At 38.1% G+C, this 22,617-nt stretch overlaps 1 protein-coding gene across 8 annotated transcripts in view; it reads left to right on the top strand.

The window, feature by feature from the left end:
• Positions 1-22,617, top strand: part of RAP1GDS1 (Rap1 GTPase-GDP dissociation stimulator 1) — a 101,700-nt gene that overhangs the window by 37,967 nt on the left and 41,116 nt on the right. For 4 of the 8 annotated variants that reach the window (XM_064651952.1, XM_064651953.1, XM_064651957.1 and 1 more), the window contains exons 3-4: positions 12,907-13,029; positions 18,074-18,199. In XM_064651952.1, the coding sequence (XP_064508022.1) occupies positions 12,907-13,029; positions 18,074-18,199 (249 nt within the window). Of the gene's footprint in view, positions 1-12,906; positions 13,091-18,073; positions 18,200-22,617 lie in introns of those variants that run through there. The other 4 variants (XM_064651954.1, XM_064651956.1, XM_064651959.1 and 1 more) reach the window with 3 other exon arrangements.

Here is a 22,617-nt window from a genome sequence, read left to right on the forward strand (position 1 = left end):
CTTTTTCTTTTGCTTTTCATGCTCTTTCTCAAAGCTGATGTTTTGATAATCCTAGACAGGTGGTGCCCTGGAACATGATAGCTCCTGTCTGACTTTACCAGATATTATGCTATTTGTCACACCAGTCACATTAAGGTGTATGCACACACACAAGGATGAGTCAAATAGCTGAATGTGATAACTGTTGGTAAATATTTGGCAAACCAAATTCAAATTGTTTTAGCTACTATTTGTCTAGGGGGATAGTTGTGTAGCCCTTCACATCTGAGAGCCAGGTCTGAAAAAGCTGCAGACGTTTTCCTTAGGAGACATTGTTTGGAAATATGTATATTCCTATTTATGCAAGTATTTTAGTTCTTATCTGTCACCAGCACTTCTGGCTGAGGCCAGTCATATATGGCCTAGCTTCTGGCACTAGGTAAAACTGAGGAGTTCAAGATGAAAGAGGCAACAATAACAGAAGAGTAGAAATTAGAAACTAGAAATTATTCAGGATAGTAAGAACATACCTCATTTTGTGTAGTTCCTTCCTTCCCAGTGAAGTTAACTGACATATCTGGGGACTTTGCAGCCATAAGGCTGCAGTAACATTAGTCCAGATTCCCAGGTAATGTGAGTTGGCACAGCTCTTTGCACCTCTGTGGATCTACCTCATTCACATAAGCTGAGATTCTGTCCACCTTGTTTCTGAAAGAAAAACAGGAATGCTTGGTCTTTCTCCACCTGCCAACGTTCACCCTCTCTAGATTGCTAAACTTTCCCTAATTCAGATTTTTAAGAGAAGGCTGGGGTACATGATCCGTAAGCAATATTAGGAGCAAAAAAACAGTCAACCGTGCATTAAATGAAATACTGGCTTCTACTGAATCAAGAAGTGAAATTCATATGCTGCATGTGTTTTCTTTTAACAACTGTGTATTAACACAAGTTACTCCATTGTCTGCTCCACAGAATTTGGATTCTTTCTATACAGACATGGTTTGATGCGTTATTGTAAAGAAAGAATTTTGCTGATCTGGAAGCAGACTGTTTACAGTGATATGGAGTGTAAAGTGATATAAATGCTTTATTTTGTATCTCACACCCAAAGAAAAATATGGGTATGTACTATCGGATATTGAGAACAATTGGTTGTCTTGTATAAGGAAATGCAACAGAAAACAATATTGGCCATAATTTTATATCAACAAATATATATACAAATTTTTACCTATTAAGAGTAACTTCATAAATACCGTGTCTATCAAAAAAATGCTGTTAAGCTAAGACCCCCAAATAGAGGTCTGCAGGAAAGGACTGCCTGAGAAAAAGAAAATAAAAAGGAAATAGAGATTTCCTTTTAAACCACAGACTTTCTGGGACATAATTATTGCAATAACAAAAAAAAAAAAAAAGAAGTTATTGCTAGTCCAGACATACTGTGTTTCAGATACAAGAAGTTATAGCAGACATAAATAACCCAGTTTTGATAAATGAGAAATCTGAAAAATCTGCTGAGAATTATATTTTTGGCTCTGATGTACTCAATGTAAGAGGCTGAAAATGCCCACTAATCCCAGCCTTCAGCACTTGGCTATGAAAATGTCTGACATGTAATTGAAGTGCAAAGACTGGCACATGCATTTGAAACATTTTTTTAACTCATACGTTTTGGGAGACTTAAGAGTATGAGTCTACATGTTACATGTAAAAATAGTTAAGCAAAATCAGACCAGCAAAAAAAATCTTAAGTGAGAGGGCAGGGCCCCAGTTTTGAGAGGGATTTAGAAATGTTGGAAAGCTTTGAAATAATACACTTTACCTTAAAGACGTGGTTGCTAAGATGCCCTATTTTCTGTTCGTTGAGCTATGCTGATACCTGGTAACTCAAGGAACCATCACATGACCCATGAAAATTGTGAATCTATGTTTGAAACTGGAAATCTCAGCATTATTCAAAGGCTACTTTAGTATGTCATTCTTCTCTACATAATGAACACAGTTTCTTAGTGATATTTTGTTTTGCCCCCAAATGTATTTTGGCTATATGCGGCAGCCATGTTTTGTTTTGAATATACTCATTTTGTTGTATCAGAGAAAATGTCATTCTTACAAACTCCATGAGCAACTGCTAGTAAGCCTTTGCCATCAATCACTTCCTGCTGTTCCAGCTTTATGGTGTTGGAATCATGAGCTCAGCCCTCCTACCTTAACCACCTTGTTCAGGTTTTCTCTTGAAAGTCACCAGTGGGTTTTCTGAAATGTGTTCGTTCCTATTTGAAGGCATCACAGAGGAGGATGTGTTAGCATCTGGAATGCTTAAGAAAGTGTTGGATTTCTGCAGAGACTGCAGATTTCTCACATTCCTTCATCAGCGATTAAATTTTACATCCAATGCCCTGAATCCTCTGTAGGCACTTGCTTTGAAAGACATCTAGTCTTTAATGTTATGGTGGATTCCCAGTTCTCACAACCATATGTTAACACTGAGGTTATATTTGAGTTGGAAATTCTTCATTTTCCTCTGTTCTTTATAGCTATGGCTTCCCTATGTTGTTGAATTTAGTTAGTACTCATGTGCTTTCTATACCTGATGTTCCTTTTTCTGATCTTCACTGGCCATAGAAGATGACAGAATTACAGATTCTATCATCTTCTATAGCCAGTGATGATTGTTGCAAGATGGAACAATTCCTCTAGTGGAGCAGAAAAATCATGGAGAATTTAGGGATAATGTTTTGTAATTGTTTAATTCAGGGCTCAACTAAAAAAAAAATAAAAAATTGAAATTTTAAAATTATTGTTACTTTTAATGCCTTTGATTTGTAAAAGACAAAAGTGAGCTTTACCTATTTTTATCTGTCCTTTTTGGACGCTCGTTATAGTTCTTATTTATTTTTTGAAGAGTCAGGCAGCTATCTGTTTAACTTCTAACACAAGAGTGCCATCTGACTTCAGTGCAACCCTGTATGTCTTTAGTACACAGAGGATTAAGCAATAGTCACTTCATCATTTGTTTCCACAATCCTTTTACATGTTAGCATGAAAGTAAAAGATGCTTTTTCCCACCCTAAACATAAGAAAAATTAAGTTGTAGAAACTTTTGTCCTAGCAGAGTTATTCTAAGTCACAAACATTCCTGCAATCACTTTCATTTTTTCCCATTGGCCAGGTGTTTTAAGCTTTCTCCATTCCCTTTCATAGCATGGAGGTGGAACTCCACATTTCACAGCTTGCTCAAACAAAGATACCCTTAAACATCACCGGACTAACATTTTTCTGTTTTGAAGAGACTGTTTGAACAGAATAAGAGTAAAAGCAGGTGACCATAATTTCATGCATATTGTGGCCAAATAACAATGCTTTCATGATTGTGAGTGCTTGCATAGCATTATAGCTTAAAATAAAATATCTTAGGTTCTATTTTGACCCTCATACATAGAATTAACTTTTGGATACAGTTGTTTCATGTAAATGAAAAATGAGCTTTCAGCATCCCCATAGCTTTACTACACTTTACTAATACATAAGCTGTGGCAACACAAACCAGTGCAAAAGCACCTCAAGAGAGCTTAGCACAAGCGAGTGGGTAGAAAATGCTACTAATTGAATTAGTGGCGTATTAAAACTACTGATAGCAAGTAGAACTAAATTAATTGAAAAATAGCATTTCCCTGCTTTCTTATTCCTCTTTGATCTTCAGCATCTGCCTTTGTTCTTAACAGCAGTCTCTCATCCAGGTGGATTTTTGATCCTCCTTGGGTCTGCCCTCCAATGATCCCTATTGTACGCCACCTACCTGTGATCTTAGAAGGAGGAGGACACCCATGGATGTATACTTAGACACAGCAGACACATGCCTGAATGTTAGTCCTGACACCTAAGCATCCCAGCTTGAATGTTCCAACAAGCAGCAGACACTTATGGTGTATATCCACAAAATGGAAATATGCAGATGAAAGTTAGAATATCCTCCTCCAGAAAGATAAAACAACAACAGGATTATTGCTGGCTGCTAAAATTTATAGTTATCTGCTGAAATTAAAGTATTCTTTAGGAAGACAGTGGCTTTAGCCCATGACAAAGATTTTACTACTTTATTATTCCTAGTTTGTCTTGGAAACTACAAAAATATTAATAGCAGCACTGAGCTACCCATGGTACCCTGTACGACTTGTTTTCTTTGCATATTGGAGACATGAGCTGATGTCTGTTTAGCTTCTATAAATCTCAATCCAGTTTCTTTGGACTTCAGTGGTGTGGGGATAAATTCAGACCAAGGGAGGGAGAGGGAATAGAAATGAAAAAGAAATGAAACTAAGGGGATGAGTAACAAGGATCAAAGTAGTGCATAAGATTTTCTTTTAGAGGAACGAGAGAAATGGGAGAAGGGAGAAAAAGATTTAGAGAGAACATTTTTGAAAGAAAAAAATCAAGCTAAATGTGGGTACCTAAGTGGTGATGGATGCCATCCCTCTGTGATTCCTACTGCCTTTTACAACAGCTGCTTACACTCAGATTTTTGGTGAGAAAATGAAGATAGTACATAAAACGCTGATGAAGGTTTTGTATTCTGCTGTTAGGGAAGGCTTAGGCCTGTTTTTGCACTAGCAAGAATGGAAACCATCTTAGTACAGTGACAGTTTCTACGGTACCTTACACCATGTCCCTCAGAAAGAACATTACCAACAAAACAGACTTCTATTATTTTTGTAGTTTTTGGCAATATAGCTGCGTCAGCAGTAAGGGTTTGCTGGTAGGAAACTATCAAACCAAAACCCCACATCTTAGACCAGTCTACTCATACAAGCAAGAATTTCTAGTCTGCCTCTGATGCAGATAATCTCTTGTAGCAGAGCCAGGGGTTCGAGTTGAATTGGGCCAGCTCAGTCCATCAAGCTCATTGCAGGTCGTTAAGCTTACCTGAGAAGACTTCTAGTCAAATGTCCAGCTAAAAGTTGGGGATCCTGATGGATATTTTATAAGAGGGAGTTTTGGCTCAAATACTGTGTTATAAAGTGTTCCTTCTTTTTGCTGAAGAAGGATGCTTCTTGCATCTTAGCTTATGGAGCTGTTGCCTTGTCATGGCACTGTATACAAATAATCCAGAAATGTTTCATCATAAGTTCTGTATGTAGTATATTATTACAATGTAACTATACTAAATCAAGGTGACTGCTTTGTATTGGACTGTCTCCCAGTAAACTGGCTTACCCTAATGATACTGAATGGTAATCATCGCCACTTAGTGGGATTATATTTTACATAAAGTCCCTCTAATAGTGATGTATTTAGTTAGTGCCATTTAGTTAAATGTTTATCCAAGTGTTAAATTCCAAGTGCTATTCATTAAATACACAATGTGCCAAATAAAGATTAACTATTACATATTTTTTCTTTGCGGAAGACGTCAGTGAATAGCAGTTCCAGATAATAGAATTGACACATCTTTTTTTTTAGTTTGCGTTTTTGAAATGCAATACAGAAGCAAAGGAAAATGCCTGCCTTTTGAAAATGCAATACAGAGGCAAAGGAAGCTGTCTACTTTTTTTTTTTAAAAAAAAAGTTATATTTAAACATCATGTAATTCACAATTTCAGGTTTGAAATTTCATTCTTAGTTTTGCTCCAGTCACTTATATCTTATAAATGTGATCTTTTATAGATTAGGCTTTCCTTCAGCTACTTTGACAGCAGAACTTATTAAAAATATCAGTAGGTAAAAGATTCCTTTGAATGTAGACCTACTCTTTCAATGAGCAGAGGATGGAATTTTACAGCAGACATTTCAGCTCACTTAAGAGCACTCTTAAGAGATTGCTTAAAAGGACCATGAAACATTTCCTGCATATATAATGGTCAGCTTTCAAGTTTGATTTGATGTTTAAACTAAATCAAGTTTGGAAAAAAGATTTTACACTATAGGCCTAGCATTTCAGTTACAAAGTTTGAAAACCTAAAGCATGATGGTACCCTTTACCCTGGGTCCTTGTAACAATTCCAATTAGTATGAGTACCAAAGGAGGCAGATGAAAATGTCCACACAGGCCGAGTATAGAACATGAAGATGCTGAGGCAGAAATGTCAAACTCTTCTGTCAACTTTGCTACCGAAGTGGTTACATCCTGGAGAGGGTGAGTCAGAAAGTGGGAGCAGGGCAACAGCTTAGATAAATCCACCAAGCTATGTGTCAGGGTTCTAAACTGGATCCAGTTCCGAAACTTGAAGCTTCCGAGCTGCCTAACTTTAATATTCTGCCTTGTGCTGTGAAGTATTTGTGGAATTATTGATATGCATATTTCTTCATTGAAGGTAAAGGTGACAAGTATTTTTATTAACCTACTTCATTGGTACCTGCAACAGGCTATTCAAGGGGTGGAATCTCATCCTGAAATTCACTTTTTTACTTTGGATGTAGCTTTTTGAGAATTTAATCAGTGGGAATCCTGCAGCTAGTTGGTTGATGAATCTGTCTCTCCATCTGTCTTTCCTTCCATGTTAGAACTGAGATTTTAATTACAAACATCTGTGTACTGTCTCTGTTTCTTCATTAAAAATAGGAATTGAAGTTGCCCTGTAGCTGCTGACAGAGACAGAACAGAGCAAACACCATGATGGAAACATTTGCACAGCTAAGGGAGAATCCTCCCTCCCTGCCTCAAAGGTGTCTAATTTGAAGGATAAGTGAGCAAGCAGATTGTATTTTTGGGGATTTCCCCATGCGAGGAGGAGTGTGCCAAAAAGAAATTAAATTTATACAGTTATTTTTATTTATAACTTATTATTAAAGGATTTTTTTTTTCCTGTAAAACTAACTCTTGATGACTGGAACAGCCTTTTTGGCTAAGGTATGCTAAGCAAAAGCCTCCTTATCAGTGGTACTTTCTTTGTTGCACGAGAGCACATAATTTTACTGAGGTTTTTTACAACTCACTTTCTGTGCTCTTGTAGTCAGACTAAAATCTTCATTATGTGTTTTGAAAAATACAGTAGGAGGCTGTGGAGAGAGACGATATTGCTTGAGGGAGGCTGTATATGGAGAGAACATCAGTACTTACTCTTGGTCTTGTGAACCTTTTTACTGTGGTGGTTAGGAAGATGTGCCAGTTTGAAAGATATCCCTTGTTCCCTTCATTCTCTTCCCTTCTGCCTCCTGAAAGTGCAGATGGAAGGTTCCTTTCATGATATATGTGGCTCATCATTTATTCATGTTTTCATCTTTCTCTTTCTGATGAGAGTACCTGCAGGAGGAGCATTTTAAAGCCAAGGTAATTTTCTGCAGTAGTTTCAGTAGGTTTATAAAACATCTTTGCAACTAGAAAGACATATGTTTTTCAAAAGAGTACATGGCAAACGTGGTTTGTTTAAGAAAGAGGACACTCACAAAGCTGTTTATCTACAATTCTGTGGTGAGCCTCATTTGTGGTGTGAAGCTCCACAACATGGGAATTATTGCAATGCTAGCCATCACTACTGTTGAGTTACTAACAACAGTGTAACTTAAACTTGTTTATAGAGAATAGTTATGGTGAACCTATAGCTTTCTTCTGCTAGCGAGGGCATAGTATAGCGCTTCTGACAGATGCACCTTGCCTTTCCCTTCTGTTCCCCGTTTCTGCTTTTTCTTTCACTTGAAGTTAGACAAAATGATACAGAGAGGAGAAAAGAGTGAATAGAGGGAAGTGAAATTTCAGAGGACTTGAGAGGGGAGAAAGTGTAGGATTTAATTTGGGGCACTCACTGAATTTTTTTCCTATACTGATTTCTGCTACTTAATTAAGCAGCCACGGTGCTCAGCTCTCTGGCTCTGATCTATGGCATTAAAAAAACTTCCTGCCCACACAGTTTATTATTCTGACTTCAGGCACTGCAAAAACCACAAAAAGCAAGGATATTGACATTTTAATCACCCAGCTATGACATTAATAAGATTTTGACACTATGTGATCTAACATACCTTTTGTCTTGATATCTAGTGATATAAAGAGACATCTAAAGCTGCAGGTTTAACCTTAGAGGGTTACTCCCCCAATTTTCCTTCTGTGGCACATCACTATTATATTGTGTGCAAACGGGCTGTTTCTAAAGCAATATTATTACAGTCCTACAGTTTCATTGCTTTAAGATAGGGGACAGTGGGTGCTCCACAGGTGGGCTGGTGCAAGCAGACTGAAAATCAGGCTTTAAAAGAAAGCATTTGAAAGCATGGACATCGCATGTAGCAAAAGGATCCTGAGGTCTAGCACCCTAATGTCAGGCTACCTAGATTTCTGTGTTTCTTTCAGACACAAAACTAACAGATTTGAAAGGGGGTGCAGTTCTGCTAAAGGAAATGTTGACTATAATTTCCTTTTTGGCCAGTATAGAAAGCACAGAAGAAGAATATGTGGCAGAGATTTTGCCTAGATCTTTCTTGCTCCTAGAGAAATATTTTGGTTTTGCTTGCTGTAACTACAGTGGACAATACATTGAAAGAGCAATTCAAAAGATGACAGCTGAAATGAGTTTTCAAAATAATTTAGCCTCTAATAATTTACTAGGAAGCCCGGAATGAAACTAGCATGCAGAAGCATATTCTTAATAAATAATGCCTCTTTCATGCATACACACACACAGACAGGGAGCCAGTCAGGCCTTCGCCAGCTCTGAAGAGAACAAATAAAAACAAGAATTGAGGGTTGCCTATGCTAAAGCCACTAGCAATTTATAATTCTCTCAGCAAACCCTACAGTATTTCTGCCAGGGCCAGGCAGTGGTATGAGCACCAGCCCTTTGGCAAGCATTGGTGTGTGGTCTTTCAGTCTCAGGTTCTGCAGAACGCTAACTCATGGTTTTTACAATCACAGTGAAAATACTGCTGTATGAAAATGACCCTTCATTGTCCACTCTGAAGAATAACACCACACACACTTTCCTTCATTTATGTCCCTGTGTATGTCCCTTTGTGTTTTACGTATTTTTACAGGACTTGTGTTATATGAAGCTGAGCAAAAAGGAGACAGAGGTGCATGGACCTTAATGAGTGGACAGCCCCTGCATTAACAGTGCCACTCTACAGTTGTAAGTGGAAAAAACCCAAAGGAGTAGAAAGGCTTAGTTTGATTAAGGAAGTTATTTGCTTTACAGTGCGTCTGCAGCTGTAGTCCCCTCCTAGCACAGTTATGCCTCAGGTGCATCCCACAGAACAGAGCTGAGAACTGCACACACACGTGTGTGCACGGAGTCACTCACAGGACTGCTAGCTCATGTTTGCAAATAGCCATGAAGTAACTGTCCCATTTGGGCACTTCTAAGAAATACTTACATAGCTATAGCTGTGCTGAAATCAACCTCGGGACCTCCAACTTGGTATTTTCTTCTACATGCATTTTAACACTTAGTACATGAACTGAGTGTACAGTTGACTTCTCAGACAGTTGAAGAGTAGTTGAAGATCTTTGTCTGGACTTTGCAGGGCAGCCCTGTGCATCATTTGCCTGTAAAGTCTTCCTCCTTTACAAGAACATAAAAAAGTAACAAGCAAAAATGCTATATTTAACAAGGCAATTAACAATTTAAATAAAAATTTAACAATGTTTATATATAAGACATCTTGTTCCAATTAAAATACCCTTTCATGTGTAAGCATTTCAAAGCTCCAGAAAGATTGGTTTACTATAACTAAAATATCTACTAATTACATGCGACTTAAGAAATTAATTTGCATATTTCAGCACAGTCTTTTTTTTTTTCCCACCTTCTTTAATAGAACTTTCATGTGATGAACACAGAATCCCTGGGGGGAAAAAAAAGGATTTATTCTGCAGATACAAAACAGAGTAATGTGCCTGAGGATGTAACAGTAATTTTCTTGGCACATTCCCTTAAGATGCCTTATATGGAGGTTCTACTATAAACTACTTTCAGAGATTTAATGTCATACTGTCACCTCTCTATTTTGAAACTGGATTAATTTCAGTATATTACACCAAGTGTAAATTGTATGTGTTCTGCAGAGGGAGAACTTAGTTAGGGGTTAGGTAGACTTGGAGTAGACAAGCTGAAGCACCCTGTGGCATTTTTTATACCTAAGGCAGTTCCTGGCAAAAAAACACCTCAGAGAGCACTGTGGGCTGCATAGTTAGTAGCAATTCTTCTGCCTGATGCCAGGGTAATGTGCTTTTTCCCCAAAATAATTATGCTTGAACTCACACCAGGGGTAGAGCAGAGGTAAGAGTGTCCCTGCCCAGTGACAGGTATACTCACTCACTGCTCATCAAATTAATCAGTCTTCTCTCCTATATGACTAGCAAAAGTTTGACATTGATACTCAATCTGGGTAACAAGAAAGATTCAGATATTGGTTCGAAGGGAAGAGTGTATGCAGGTGTGCCTCCTCTACTGTTTAAGAGTAAGTAAAGATTCACTGGTTTGTTTTCATTTATGTGATCGCACCTAGCTGATCTCCCAATTTCTGACAGGCCTGTTGAGGTCTGTGCTTTTGTTGGTGCTCACTTGCTTATCTTAAGAAAATAAATCAGGGTGTATCTGCTCCACACAACTTGCCTGGAGAAGCATTTAATTTTATTTTCCCTCTTCTTGCAGGATATATTTAGTTCTACTTATGTAATTTATGCTTTGCACAGTAATGAGTCCGTCAAACTAGAGATTATAAAAATAAGACTGGATACTGTATATCTCAGCAGCATGACAGGAGAAAGTGCAGTAATGTTTCCTGCCTACTGATACTGGTTCACAGATACCTACATTTTGAATTTTGAATTCTGTACTTTGAGTTTTGAACTTAAGGGAGAAGGAGGAACTCTTCCTTAGCAGACAGCTAAGATGTCTGGACCAGTCTTTAGTCCTGATATGATTTTCTCTGAATTCAAACTTTTCTTTCTTCTGTATATATCCACAGGAGAATACAGCTCCTAAATATATGCTATATGTTAGAACTTATAAAAGCTTCTAAATAAGCCATAAGCTTCTTTACATTATATCTTTTGAGAGGCTTTCTCAGTGTATTTCCAAAATTGCAGTTAAGTAAATTGTAAACAGGTTAATAATAATTAGCATTTACATTATGCATGAGATGTTGGAATTAACCTTTATTGATACCTAAGCTGTTTGTAATCAAATGTCATCAATGGCATACTGTAGATGAGTGGTTCTAGCTAAGCACCAACATCCCAAATTGGAATTGAATACAGAAATAGGAGGCATAACTGCAATCCAGACTTGAAATTCTCTCTTTTAATCTATTTTCTGTTATCTAGACATAACCAGCTCCCAGCCACTGAAGCATATACATACTGTATGTGAGCCACAAAACCCATGTGAGTCACCTCTGCCAGGCTTGTCCTGGCTTCTTTTCGGAGTCAGCTCGAGTGGATCTCGCCCATGCTGGGAGGCAGCAGGATGGTCCTGGGGCTGCCACAAGTCAAAAATCAGTTGCAGCCCTGAGAGTGGGGAAAGGGAGGAGGCGGAGAGTGAGTGGTGAGCCCAGGGACATGTTCCCAGTTTACAGGTGAAGCACAGCTAGAGTGGTTGCAAACTACTGCTCTATAAGACCAGCTGGTTGTGGTGCACAAAATATGCGTTGACTTGTTTAGGGGGAAAACAGAGGATGTTGACTTGAAAAAACTGTTGGATTAGTTTAAGGCTCCTCCTTTGCTATTCAAGAGTATGGAGTATCCCTCACTTTTCTCACGGACTTGAAAGATACTAGTATAGCTGCCCGCCCTGCCTGTCTTGATGGCTCTTAGGCCAGACTAAGGGTGCTTCTAAGAAACTGCAGAGAGTGGTGCTCAGAGGACTGTCTGTTCAACCCTAAAAGGTCTACATTTCTCACCAGTACTGGCAAGCTGCAGCGTTATTTTAAATTTTAACTTACACTTACGCCTTTAATTAAAAGTGATGTCAGGGGGTTTGTGCATGTTGTACTGCTTAAAAATGGCCCTGTGAGACAGGGTTTTCAAACAGCAGACTTCCATTCAGGTGGATTTGTTTTGCTTTGCGAAAGACATCAATTGGAGCTTCTCACAGTTATTTTTGAAGAAGGGAAGCAACTTCTGTTATAAATGGCTTAAGGAGCCATGCTGCTTTCTGAAATGATAGCTGCCATCCAATCATGCTGTATGTCACACTAGTATTCCTCTCAAATATGCCATTATTTAAAGCATTAGCAAAATAAGTTATAGCATCTATAGTATCTTGTCTTTAATTGCAGTTGAATCAGTGTTAATTTTCAGTTTGTTACAGAGCTGTTGGCCAAAAATATTAGGCGGGGTCTTGTTACAGAGCAGCTGCACAATTCTCTACTGCATGCTGAGAGAGGAAAGGTTTAGTCACAAATTTTTGATCTCTACTACAGGAAACTCAGTGTTCTTTTCCCCTTTTCCTTCTACTGATTCTACATTGGAGCTACTGTAGCTTAGCAGAGTAACACAGAAAATATTTGAGTGTAAGAGAAGTCTAGACCAGGATCATCTTAGCTCTCCTGATTCCTACACTGCATTAAGCTGTACCTTCAGCTGTAAGGACTTCCCCCATAATTCCTTGAACATTTCCAATAGTTCATCCTTTCAGAGTATCATTCCTTGACTTTTCATAGTACCTTAGTCTGCTACATATCACTCCATGACCTTTAGTCTTTCTACCAGTCTCTCCAGTACTTTCCCTATGTATGCATAAGTTTATATCATATTTACTTATATAGCAGTCACCTTATAAAGATCAATTGACTGGGAATGGCAAAGTATTAAGTTCTACAAGCACATCAGATAAAATAAATATGGTTACTGAAATAACAGTTGCCTTCTTATATGGGAAAATAATGACTTTAATCATTACTTTTGAGAAGACTTAACTTCCCTTCTGCTTTTCTTTCTTTTCTTCCCCAAAGCAAGTTGATGCACAAGTCATTTTTGTGTGATGTGTTTTTCAGATATGGAGACAAGTGAAAAAATCCAGAAAAGCGGAGTTCTTCAGGTGTTCGCGAATCTGTTGACGCCACAATCTTCCTGCACAGCAAAAGTAGCTAACATCATAGCAGAAGTAGCCAGAAATGGTGAGGTTTTCTACAAGAACTTTTCTGCTGGAACATCTTCAGTTTTTCACCTCACTTGTCAGTATGTTTTACTTCATTTATGTTTTCATTTTATAGATTAGACACCTTTTATGTCTCTCCCTTTCACTCCTTTAGTTTTGTCAAATTTTTTTTCTCTACTTTTTAATACAGTCAAAACAGCATTTGGCCTGCTGGGATTTTTTTTAGCTCTTACTTTCAGGGTATTTAGTTTTTAAGACAATAGTGCAATTTATTGGACAGAAATAGCACACCACTGATGAATGCATTTCTATATGAAATACATGTAGAAAAAAAGACATGCACCATTTGTGCAGCCAGTTTTGCATAGTGCATGTAGTTACAGCAGTAGCATGTATACAGGTAGTTAAGGGATAGCAGATCATTTCTTTGGTCTGAGATTTGTGATAAGGTTATTACCTTTATGAGACCTTTGATACCACACCAAAAACAGTTACTTCTACCTAAAGAGCATTATACGTGTTAGAGTCCAGGGTCCCAAATGAGAATTAGGCATGCATCTTTCTATGTATTATATACATATAGTGTATGATATAACACAGGAGATAATAAAAGACTATTTAAATTTTTCTTTATAAAGAATTATATTAAACTCACCCAATACCCTGCATACCTTGAGGTCAGAAGAATGGCCTCATATCTGCAGGAGGGCACTACGGGCAGACCCTCTGATGAGGGTAGAGGCCGACTTTTCTCACCCCTGGACTTGCTGCTGTCCCAGCAAAAGAGGCAGAGATTGCATTTTGGACTTCCCTTCCCCAGAGGTCAGGTAGAGAAAAGTAGGATGCCTCTTAACTGCTGTCCTGGCAGCCTTATCCCTCTCCCTTTGTAAACTCATGCTGATGCCTCTTCAGAGAAAGGGTTACATTACTGCTGACTATTTCCACATTCCATTTCCACCTTTTCTTTGGAATCACAATAATACAGCTTCTTACTGATAGCCCCATGGTGACCTTCTCCACCCATTTTACTGAATTTGAGACAGTGCTATATATGGACATTCAGAAACTACATTAACAAAAAAAGGATATATATGTTTATTTTTAAGCGTTAAAATTATTTAGATAAATAGCCAGTAAAAAATGTAAACATAGAAATTTCAACTTAGAAATGTTTCAGCATGATAGAGATTTATGAAACAGTATTACGTGTTTTTTCTGTAATTAATGAATTCATAATAAGTGTATTTAGAATATCAAAGTCAGCTGTGTATCCTCCCAGTTAGTCCTTGTAGCTCCTACCTGAGGAAAGTTAAAAATAAAATCAGTGTTCACAATGGCTAAACTGATTACTGTGTATTGTTTCATGAAAGATTCTCTTACACAGCATTTTAGCCAGTACCTTTCAAATCTGAAATAATACATGAAATGTCTGAATAGTTTCTAATGTATCATTTTTCCTGACAGCTTTTAAACTGGTGTTATATGTACAAACTTCAGAAAAGCTGGCATTTTACCTGGTTCATCATACAAAATAGCTTTTGTCTTTCTTTTAGTCATTAGCAGGTGTAACTGGGACCTCTGTCAGCCAAGGTTAAAGTGACAGTATTCAGAAATTATTTAAGGTACCCGGTGCTTTCAAGACTGAGATCATCTGGGTATTTCTCATTGGATTCTAACTCTGTTGAAATAGTTGCTTAGGCAGGATAGCAAGGAATACCTCATTTGAATTCTGCTGTTTTCTTTGTTTTATTACTTAAAAATACAAGAGTTTAATGCTTATACTGCACCTGTTTTCAACAAGCTTCAGGGCACTTAGAGCGATTTGTGTTATCAACATCGTACGGATAGTAGGCATTAAACCCAGGCACTTGAGCTCATTTCCCTATGGTCACGCCATGCAACACTGCCAGAGCTGGGAGTAGAGACTGACTTTGGATGTTACTGATAAAAGAGCATCTTTTCCTTCCTCACTTCTTGTTTTCCTTTTGCGTTCCCCTTATCTGGTCTTACACACACACACATTCACGCATCTGGTCACATCAAATTCCTCTACTTGCTTTAGTGGTTTTGTCGTGTTTCATCTCTTTCTTTCGACCTCTTGGTGCTCTTGCTGTTTCACCTCTTCAGCCCACATGACTCTTCTTCCTCCCAGCATGACCTCATGTTAGTCTCTCCTGTTTTGAATATCCAAACACACAAAACTCCTGTTAGTCATTCTTGTTTTTCCAGCTATGGCTATTTCCCTTTCAATTGTGAGCAATCTGAAGGCTCAGATGCCCTTTTTACATGGAGTTTCTCTCCCCACTGTGTACCTTTTAAACCCTCCTCCAAGCTCTTTAGCCTCATCTTATTTGCCAAGGTGTAAGAATGAGAACATCATCTTCACAGTCTGTAATACTAGATCACAATCACATTTCTCTTTCAAAATCTTGTCCTTTGGTTTATGTTACTCTGTCCTTGGTGGTTCTCCTCCTAACTTCTTAAGCGATTCTTCACTCTTTGCTTCACAGGATCTGCTTCATTTCCCTGCCACGTAAGTGGGAATTTTGTGAGTCTGCTCTCAATTACTTCCTCTTTCTTTTATTACTTCTGTGTAGTGTCAACTGCAAATGTGGTTGCAGTTATCACATTTTTGTTCCTGTTTCAGAAATCTATTTTGCTATATACGGCACCATTTCTTTTACTTCTTGCCCTTACATGACCTACATAAATACGAGTTTGCTCTGCATATTGCCTGGTTGTTTTGTTGCTGAATGAGAGCCTGAAAGCTTCTGTGCACTCCAAATGGAGTGAGGGTGGAAAAAGGGTTTCTTACTCTTTTTCACCACGTGAGGAAGAACCTAAACAAACAGCAGAACAGACTGAGACCTCTCAATGTTTTAGAAGAGAAAAGGTTTCATTTCCCGTTACAGACTAGGAGAAAAACATAAATCTGTCTTTGGTGATGTAGAGACTATGGTAAATTAGTAGGTGTAAAAGAAAGTGCTTCAGAAGCTGAGGACCAGAGAAAAGTTTTTACAGGCAATTGAGAGGAAGAGGCTGAGGAGACAGAGAAGACAGGAAGAAAATACATTTAGCAAACAAATGTTGCAATGAAGATGAAATTGGGTGATAAAGAAATAGATTGAACATGACAAGGACATGGCAAGACCAATTTTAAAGAACAGATGTGTCTGATATTTGTTATGTTCATTACGATGGATATCATCACTGTTTATCACACTATAGCATCTGGCCACAGTTTTAAAATGTTGCAGTAACTTAAGAAGGCATGTTAATTGCACTCAGAACTATATTCCGTTGTACCTGTGCAAGTGTTTAGATATTGCTGATTCTTCTTAATCTCCTGTTGATGTATTGAAGTTTATCATCACGGGACTATTGCTTACCTCTATGACAATTCTTCAGCTAAAATAACACTGCAAGATTAACTACAAAAGAGACTAGATTTTGAAGCTACAGAAATTTCAAAGAACATTGTAATGAATGCAACAAAGGGAGTATTTAAGAAGATGTAGTTGTACTTCAGGCATGGTGTGAAATCTTTGAATTATTGGCATGAGGAATTTTGTTCATCCAGAATCAGAAAAACTTTTTCATCTGTTTTTAGGGGGACTGTGCACCCTGGTTGAGTCTGTTTTATAAATGACTAAGTAACACAAAGGCAAACTGATTTTGAAAGAGCCAACATTGTCTAGGATCAGGAAGAGACATAATTTGCCCCTCCACTCAGCCCTGGCGAGGGTACATCCTGATTACTGTGTCCATTTCTGGACTCCTCAATGCAAGAGAGATGTGGAGCTCCTGGAGGGAGTCCAGCAGAGGGCATCAAAAATGGTTAAGGGACTGGAGCATCTTTCTTCTGAGGGCAGGCTGAGAGAGGTGGGCCTGTTCAGCCTCGAGAAGAGATGACTAAGAGGGACCTTACTAATGTATGAAGAGGGACTTCTTTACTGTGTGGGCGACTGAGTACTGGAACAGCTTGCCCAGAGAGGTTGTGGAATCTCCCCCACTGGAGATATTCAAGATCTGTCTGGATTCAGTCCCATGCAATGTGCTCTGGGAAAACCCTGCTTGAGCAGGGATTTTGGACCAGATGACCTGACCCACTGTAGTCCCTTCCAACCTTACCAGTCTGTGATAATTTGCCCTTCACAACAAATCAAAAGCATATTGGCCATTTGCCTATTACAGTACTACATCCCTAAGGGTGCACTGTAGTAAACTATGAAGTAACACTTACTGATGTATCAGGTGGTTCCTTCTATAAACTTCGTTTTTAAAATGTGCAGCACAGTGCCTGCCTAACTATAGCTCCTTCTGGAGATCAGCCCTTTATCTGTCTGACAGCAGGATCATACTCAGTGACTTGTATGAGTGTGAAATAATACTTTGGTTCTCTGTGACACAGCAGCCAGAAGGGACAGAAGGGGATAGAGCTTCCCAAGGGATGGATCCTCTACCTTTCCTCCCATGGTGGGCGTCGGTTAGACTGTGGAAAGATACAGGCCTTGGGGCTCACATAATCTCTTGTATTTCTCGTTCTTTCTTTTTCTGTTCCTTTCCTTACCTTCTAAATAAATAGCCTCTTACTGAGCTTTAATTTTATTTTTTTTATTGTTTTAAAGCAAGAGCTTTTCAGGAATTCTGATTAAGAGAATAGAGAGTGAAAAATGTTGCTCTAGAATACTACTTTTAAGTACTAAAATACCATCTTTTGTGTTATTTAGTAGTTTTAATTTATGTTGAATTTATTGTGAATTCACTGTTCTTTTGACCACTTCTTTGTGATGCTAAAAATATTCACAGTCTGAACTATGTTAAATTAGTTTCCATGGAAGTCAATTAAATACTCTGAATTCCTTCTAAATTAGCAAATAATGGAAAGAACTAAGCCCTAATCCTGATTTGGGCTTATTCTCTAGAAACTTTCATGAGAATTTACACTGTTTATCTATGCATGTGTTTAGTCACACAAAAGGCCCAGTTGCCACGCCAGTGTAACTAGAATTGATGAACTGAAAACAGCTGGCTCGCTTTAACAGGCTTTGTGTTACTCGCAGAATTTATGCGGAACCCATGTGTGGATGCTGGCTTGATCCCTCCTTTGGTGCAGCTGTTAAACTGCAAAGACCAGGAAGTATTGCTTCAAACAGGACGTGCCCTGGGCAATATATGCTACGATAGCCGTGAGTGTTGAAATATGCCCTATTTTGTAGATGCTCTTGTAGAAGGGAGGGGAGTGTTTTGGTGTTCTGTACTTTGTGTACTGGGGGGTTATTTTCCTCTTTCCTTGATTTTTTTTTTATTTACCACATGACTCTTCTGATTGTATGGGAAAATTGAATGTCACACTTGGATTATGCTTTTGTGACAGAAAGATTAAAAAACCTGTTTCAGTATTGTGATACAACTGGATATAAGAATAGAAAAGATTCGTGATTCTGGGTTTGGGATTTTTTAAACACAATGAACTAGGTTTTCAAGGAGCAGGTGCTACATATGCAGAGGCCTGAACAGTTAATTTTTCCTCAAACAGAATGTCTTGGAAGGGACCAGAGTCAGAAGGGAATATTTGTGTTCTGCCAGTCACAAAGCTGTGAAGAGCTGCATATGTGGCTGAAATGATGTTTGAGCTATGTTGCTAATTCTCAACATTTTTTTTGGCCAGTCAATCACCCTAAGATTACATGTTGGTATTTTTGGTAGTCATAGGTGATGGAGGGGGGAGATTGGTGAGGTTTTTTAGCTTTGTATGGGCACAATAAATTTTTACACTGAGAAGCAATTGAGTTTTGAAATGCAGTTGTAACTCCATGTGCTGATTACGTGCGTAGATATGTCATCTGCAAAACCAAGTCAATGGTTGCAGTGTTTTGAAAATGTGGCCTCATTATCCCTTACTTTAAATATTTTGATAAAAGCCTCTGCAGAAGCAGAGACAACAGGAACATTTTTTCAAGCACATAAAGGATTTAGAAGGCTATGGATGTCTGCAGATGGGAAGTGAGATGAAATTGTAAAAGCATTTTGTTATCTTGAGATTTAGTGCCTTATTTCATATGACAAGAAATTTTCTGTGTACTGTGTTGTAGTTACTAAAAAATTTGCTGTTCTGAATACCACCTGTTAAACAAAAAATGAATTATTTGTAGCCTTTCTCCTTGCTCCTTTTTTTATCCAAGTTTGAAAATTTACATTTTATATTGTTTTAAATTACCTTGCCTTTGACCTCAGGAAAGTTAATCATATTTTCCATGCTGGCATTTCCATTTACAGATAACTACTCTTAAGGATGTTAATGTATAATTCTTTCATTTAGGATTTTCTTTAAGGTGACCAGTCACTGAACAACTGCTTCCCCGTGGAAAATTCCAAGTAGAAGCTGTTGAGCTTTTCTATAACGTAATTTATTTACTATATTTTATTTCAGGATCATGTGTGACAGAAAGGTCACTTTCAAGTGCACTGGTTTATTTCATATAAGTAAAATCTATGTAATAATTCATGTCATTGTTGTCCACCTCACATCTCTTCATGAAATACAATAAGGGCACACATAAATGGTTTTGCAGTATTAGGTGTTGTGGACTACTGCTGACTTCTACAGTGCAGGATTTATCCTCTGCAGAAAAGTTCTGTTATTCACCTTCTGTGGAGCAAAGCTGGCACTGATAAAATCTACAGTAGGGCCGTGATGTGTTCTGTGTGCCATGTGTTGCTGTGCTCCTGTGGGAGGACAGTCACTACCTTCCCTGTGTATTTGAATAAGATTAATGAATAAAATGTAATAAAATGTCACAAAAATTAAGATTAGCATATTGGATTTGAGTGGAAGAGGCTATTTACAGTGCCTAGTTATCACAGCCACCCTATCTGGCATTATTTTATATGTTAGCTTAATGTTTATATTAAACTTAATTGTTATGTACCCTATCCAGAATTCTTATTTAGGACAAATACTTTCACTATGCTTATTACTAGAAAATTTAATATATTTCAATTTATTCCTATTGCTTTTTCTAACAAGGAACCATAAAGTATAACAAAGACAACATGTGGAGGCCAGTAGTTTTAATTAAAATGCTACATATTGATAGTATTTTTCTTTGCAGTTGAGACAAATGCAGCTGTTACCCTTCTGAAAACTGGGACTTGTATAAGAACCTGAAATACATCAGCGACTATTTTAGCATATACATGAGCATTTTTTCACTTACACTGTTCATGTAATTATACTATGCAATAACGAGGAATGTTTTTAAGTCCTAAATCAATGTTAGAATGAAACTGTGAAATAAAGCCCATATTGGATGGCTCATAGCAACTTTTCTATTTACTGAAAGCCCCAGTTGTCCTGTATTTCATCCCAGCAAGCATGCATCACTTGGTTTAGTGACAGTTTGTACAAAAATGAGTTAATAGGGTCTCTATTTTTGAGAGAAGTTTGTGTGGTGCAGAAGGAAAGTTGTGAGACAAATGGCTTTTTCTGCAGGGAAGGCCTCTTAAAAGTGACATTGAAGAAGAGAATTGCCTGAAATTTTTTTCTTGATTAAAGAAAAATGGCAGTAGTTTTTTAGTGTTGACAGATCCCAGAGTTGCTGACATGAAGGCAAGACCATTTCCACATAAGTTCAGGAGAGACTACTCCTGGAACACAGCTGCTGTGGAACGGTAATTCATAGCTCAGTCCCAATGCTGAAAGAGGTTTAGTACCTTCCACAAGGTAAAAGGGGAATTACACACTTGCTACAAGGACCTCACTGAACAGATTCATCTCCTCACAAAAAACATGAAATGAAAACCTGTTGACTTACTGACAGATTTTCTTCTTTATTAAGTTTTGAGGTACACATGGCAGAGTGTTGTCGTCTGGCTGCTCATCAGTGTTGGCCCTCTAAAATAACACTGCATCACCTATTTGAGCATGGAAGAAAATACAGAGAATTAAATGCATTTCCTAAACAATTAAAGAGGAAAAAAATAGGTCAAATTTATACCAAGCAGCCTTGAGAACATCCTTTTTAGAGTATTTGTATTGTGAAGAAATGTGCATGATGTGAATCTCTGAACATTAAGAATACAGGCAAATAAAATTGCAAAGCAGAGTAGAAGGCAGATTTTTAGTAGTGATGAGTCTTCTAGTCACCCAGCCTTACTTTTGTATGCAGAAATGAAAGAAACAATTGAGGCAGACTAAAAGATCTTAAGTCAGAAGCAATGAATTGCAGACTTGTCAGAAGCAACAGCATGCAGACTGTTCAGTGCAGTCGTACAATTTAAGAAGGTACATTACTGCATGTTCTTGTACAGCCTGTAATTGTTCTACCTGCTTTATCTAGTAAATGGCACATACACCTCAGCCCTCAAATTTTTGTCAAAGCAGAAAGTGCAAAGTAAAGAAATGGAGACATGATCTCTCCTCCTCTCTCTCCTGCTTTCTCCCCCACTGTCTCTACAGCCTGTACCAAGTACAGCTGCTTGTACTTCCGTATCCCTAGACAACGGGTTCCACAGAATTGTATCTGAACTATAGTACTAGATGCAAAGCTCCTAGCCTACTCTTTCCTTTTAGCCACCAGTTATGGTTTTTTGCTTATAGTCCAAGCTAAATTCTTAGACGTTGTCCAGTCAGAGCACAAGAGTTGTCCTTCTACCTGCTTCATCACTCTTTATGCATGAGTCAAACTTATAGCTGCCTTCCTACTGTATGTCTTTCCAGCCCCTCCTGTCATTCTCCCCAGTGCTATTTCTTCAGTAAGTTTGTTCGTTAAGGGCTGTCTTTTATGGATGTACAAATGTTACAAATAAAGGATACCTCCCTGCACCTGGGCTCCACATGCAACATAAAGATCTTGTCTCCATTGTTTGGAGAAGGTTATGTATAACCTAACATGGTTCTTGCTACAAAAAGCAATGTCTTAAGTCAGAACAGAATGGCTAATTCTGCTGTAGATAAAGCCTAAAAATTATTTGCTGCTATCAGCTCTGGCAGTTGGAAAAACATTATCCAAATTGCAGCTTCTGATCACTTAATGAACAACCTGGTGGCTAGTACACACCTCTTCTCTCTCTGTTGGCTTCTTTCCCAATAGACTGGGCAGACTCTAGTGACTTGACTCATGTGGCTGATTGAATGCTTGGGGGACAGGGAGACTGAGATACAGTTTTCAAGTTAGGCCTACCTTCTTGCAAGACCTACATGACAATGTGGGAGAAAGACACAACCTGTCTGTAGCCAGATCTCTGTCCTACTCTGACACACCCCCCAGCAGTGCAGTTTGTATAGATGAAAGATCAGGCCAACCAAATAAATTTTATCAAGAATTTTAATGGAAAATGATGCTATATTAAATTAGTATTATTTTCTTAGCTGATAATGGCCTCACAATATTTTTTTATCATTAAGTTTGTGATGCACATGCTATCTTAATCTCTCATCTTTCCACAGGTAATTTGTTACACACGTCAGTTCTGAACTGATTGACAAATTACTTTCCTGTGTTTTTATATAGCATTGTGCATATGATAGAGGCTACCATAATTATACTACAAAAGTGATAATTCTAAGAGGAATTGAAAGGCTGGGATATTTAGAGCCTGGTTC

The sequence above is a fragment of the Pseudopipra pipra genome, chromosome 4 (genome assembly GCF_036250125.1).
Source record: "Pseudopipra pipra isolate bDixPip1 chromosome 4, bDixPip1.hap1, whole genome shotgun sequence".
Classification (NCBI taxonomy): domain Eukaryota; kingdom Metazoa; phylum Chordata; class Aves; order Passeriformes; family Pipridae; genus Pseudopipra; species Pseudopipra pipra.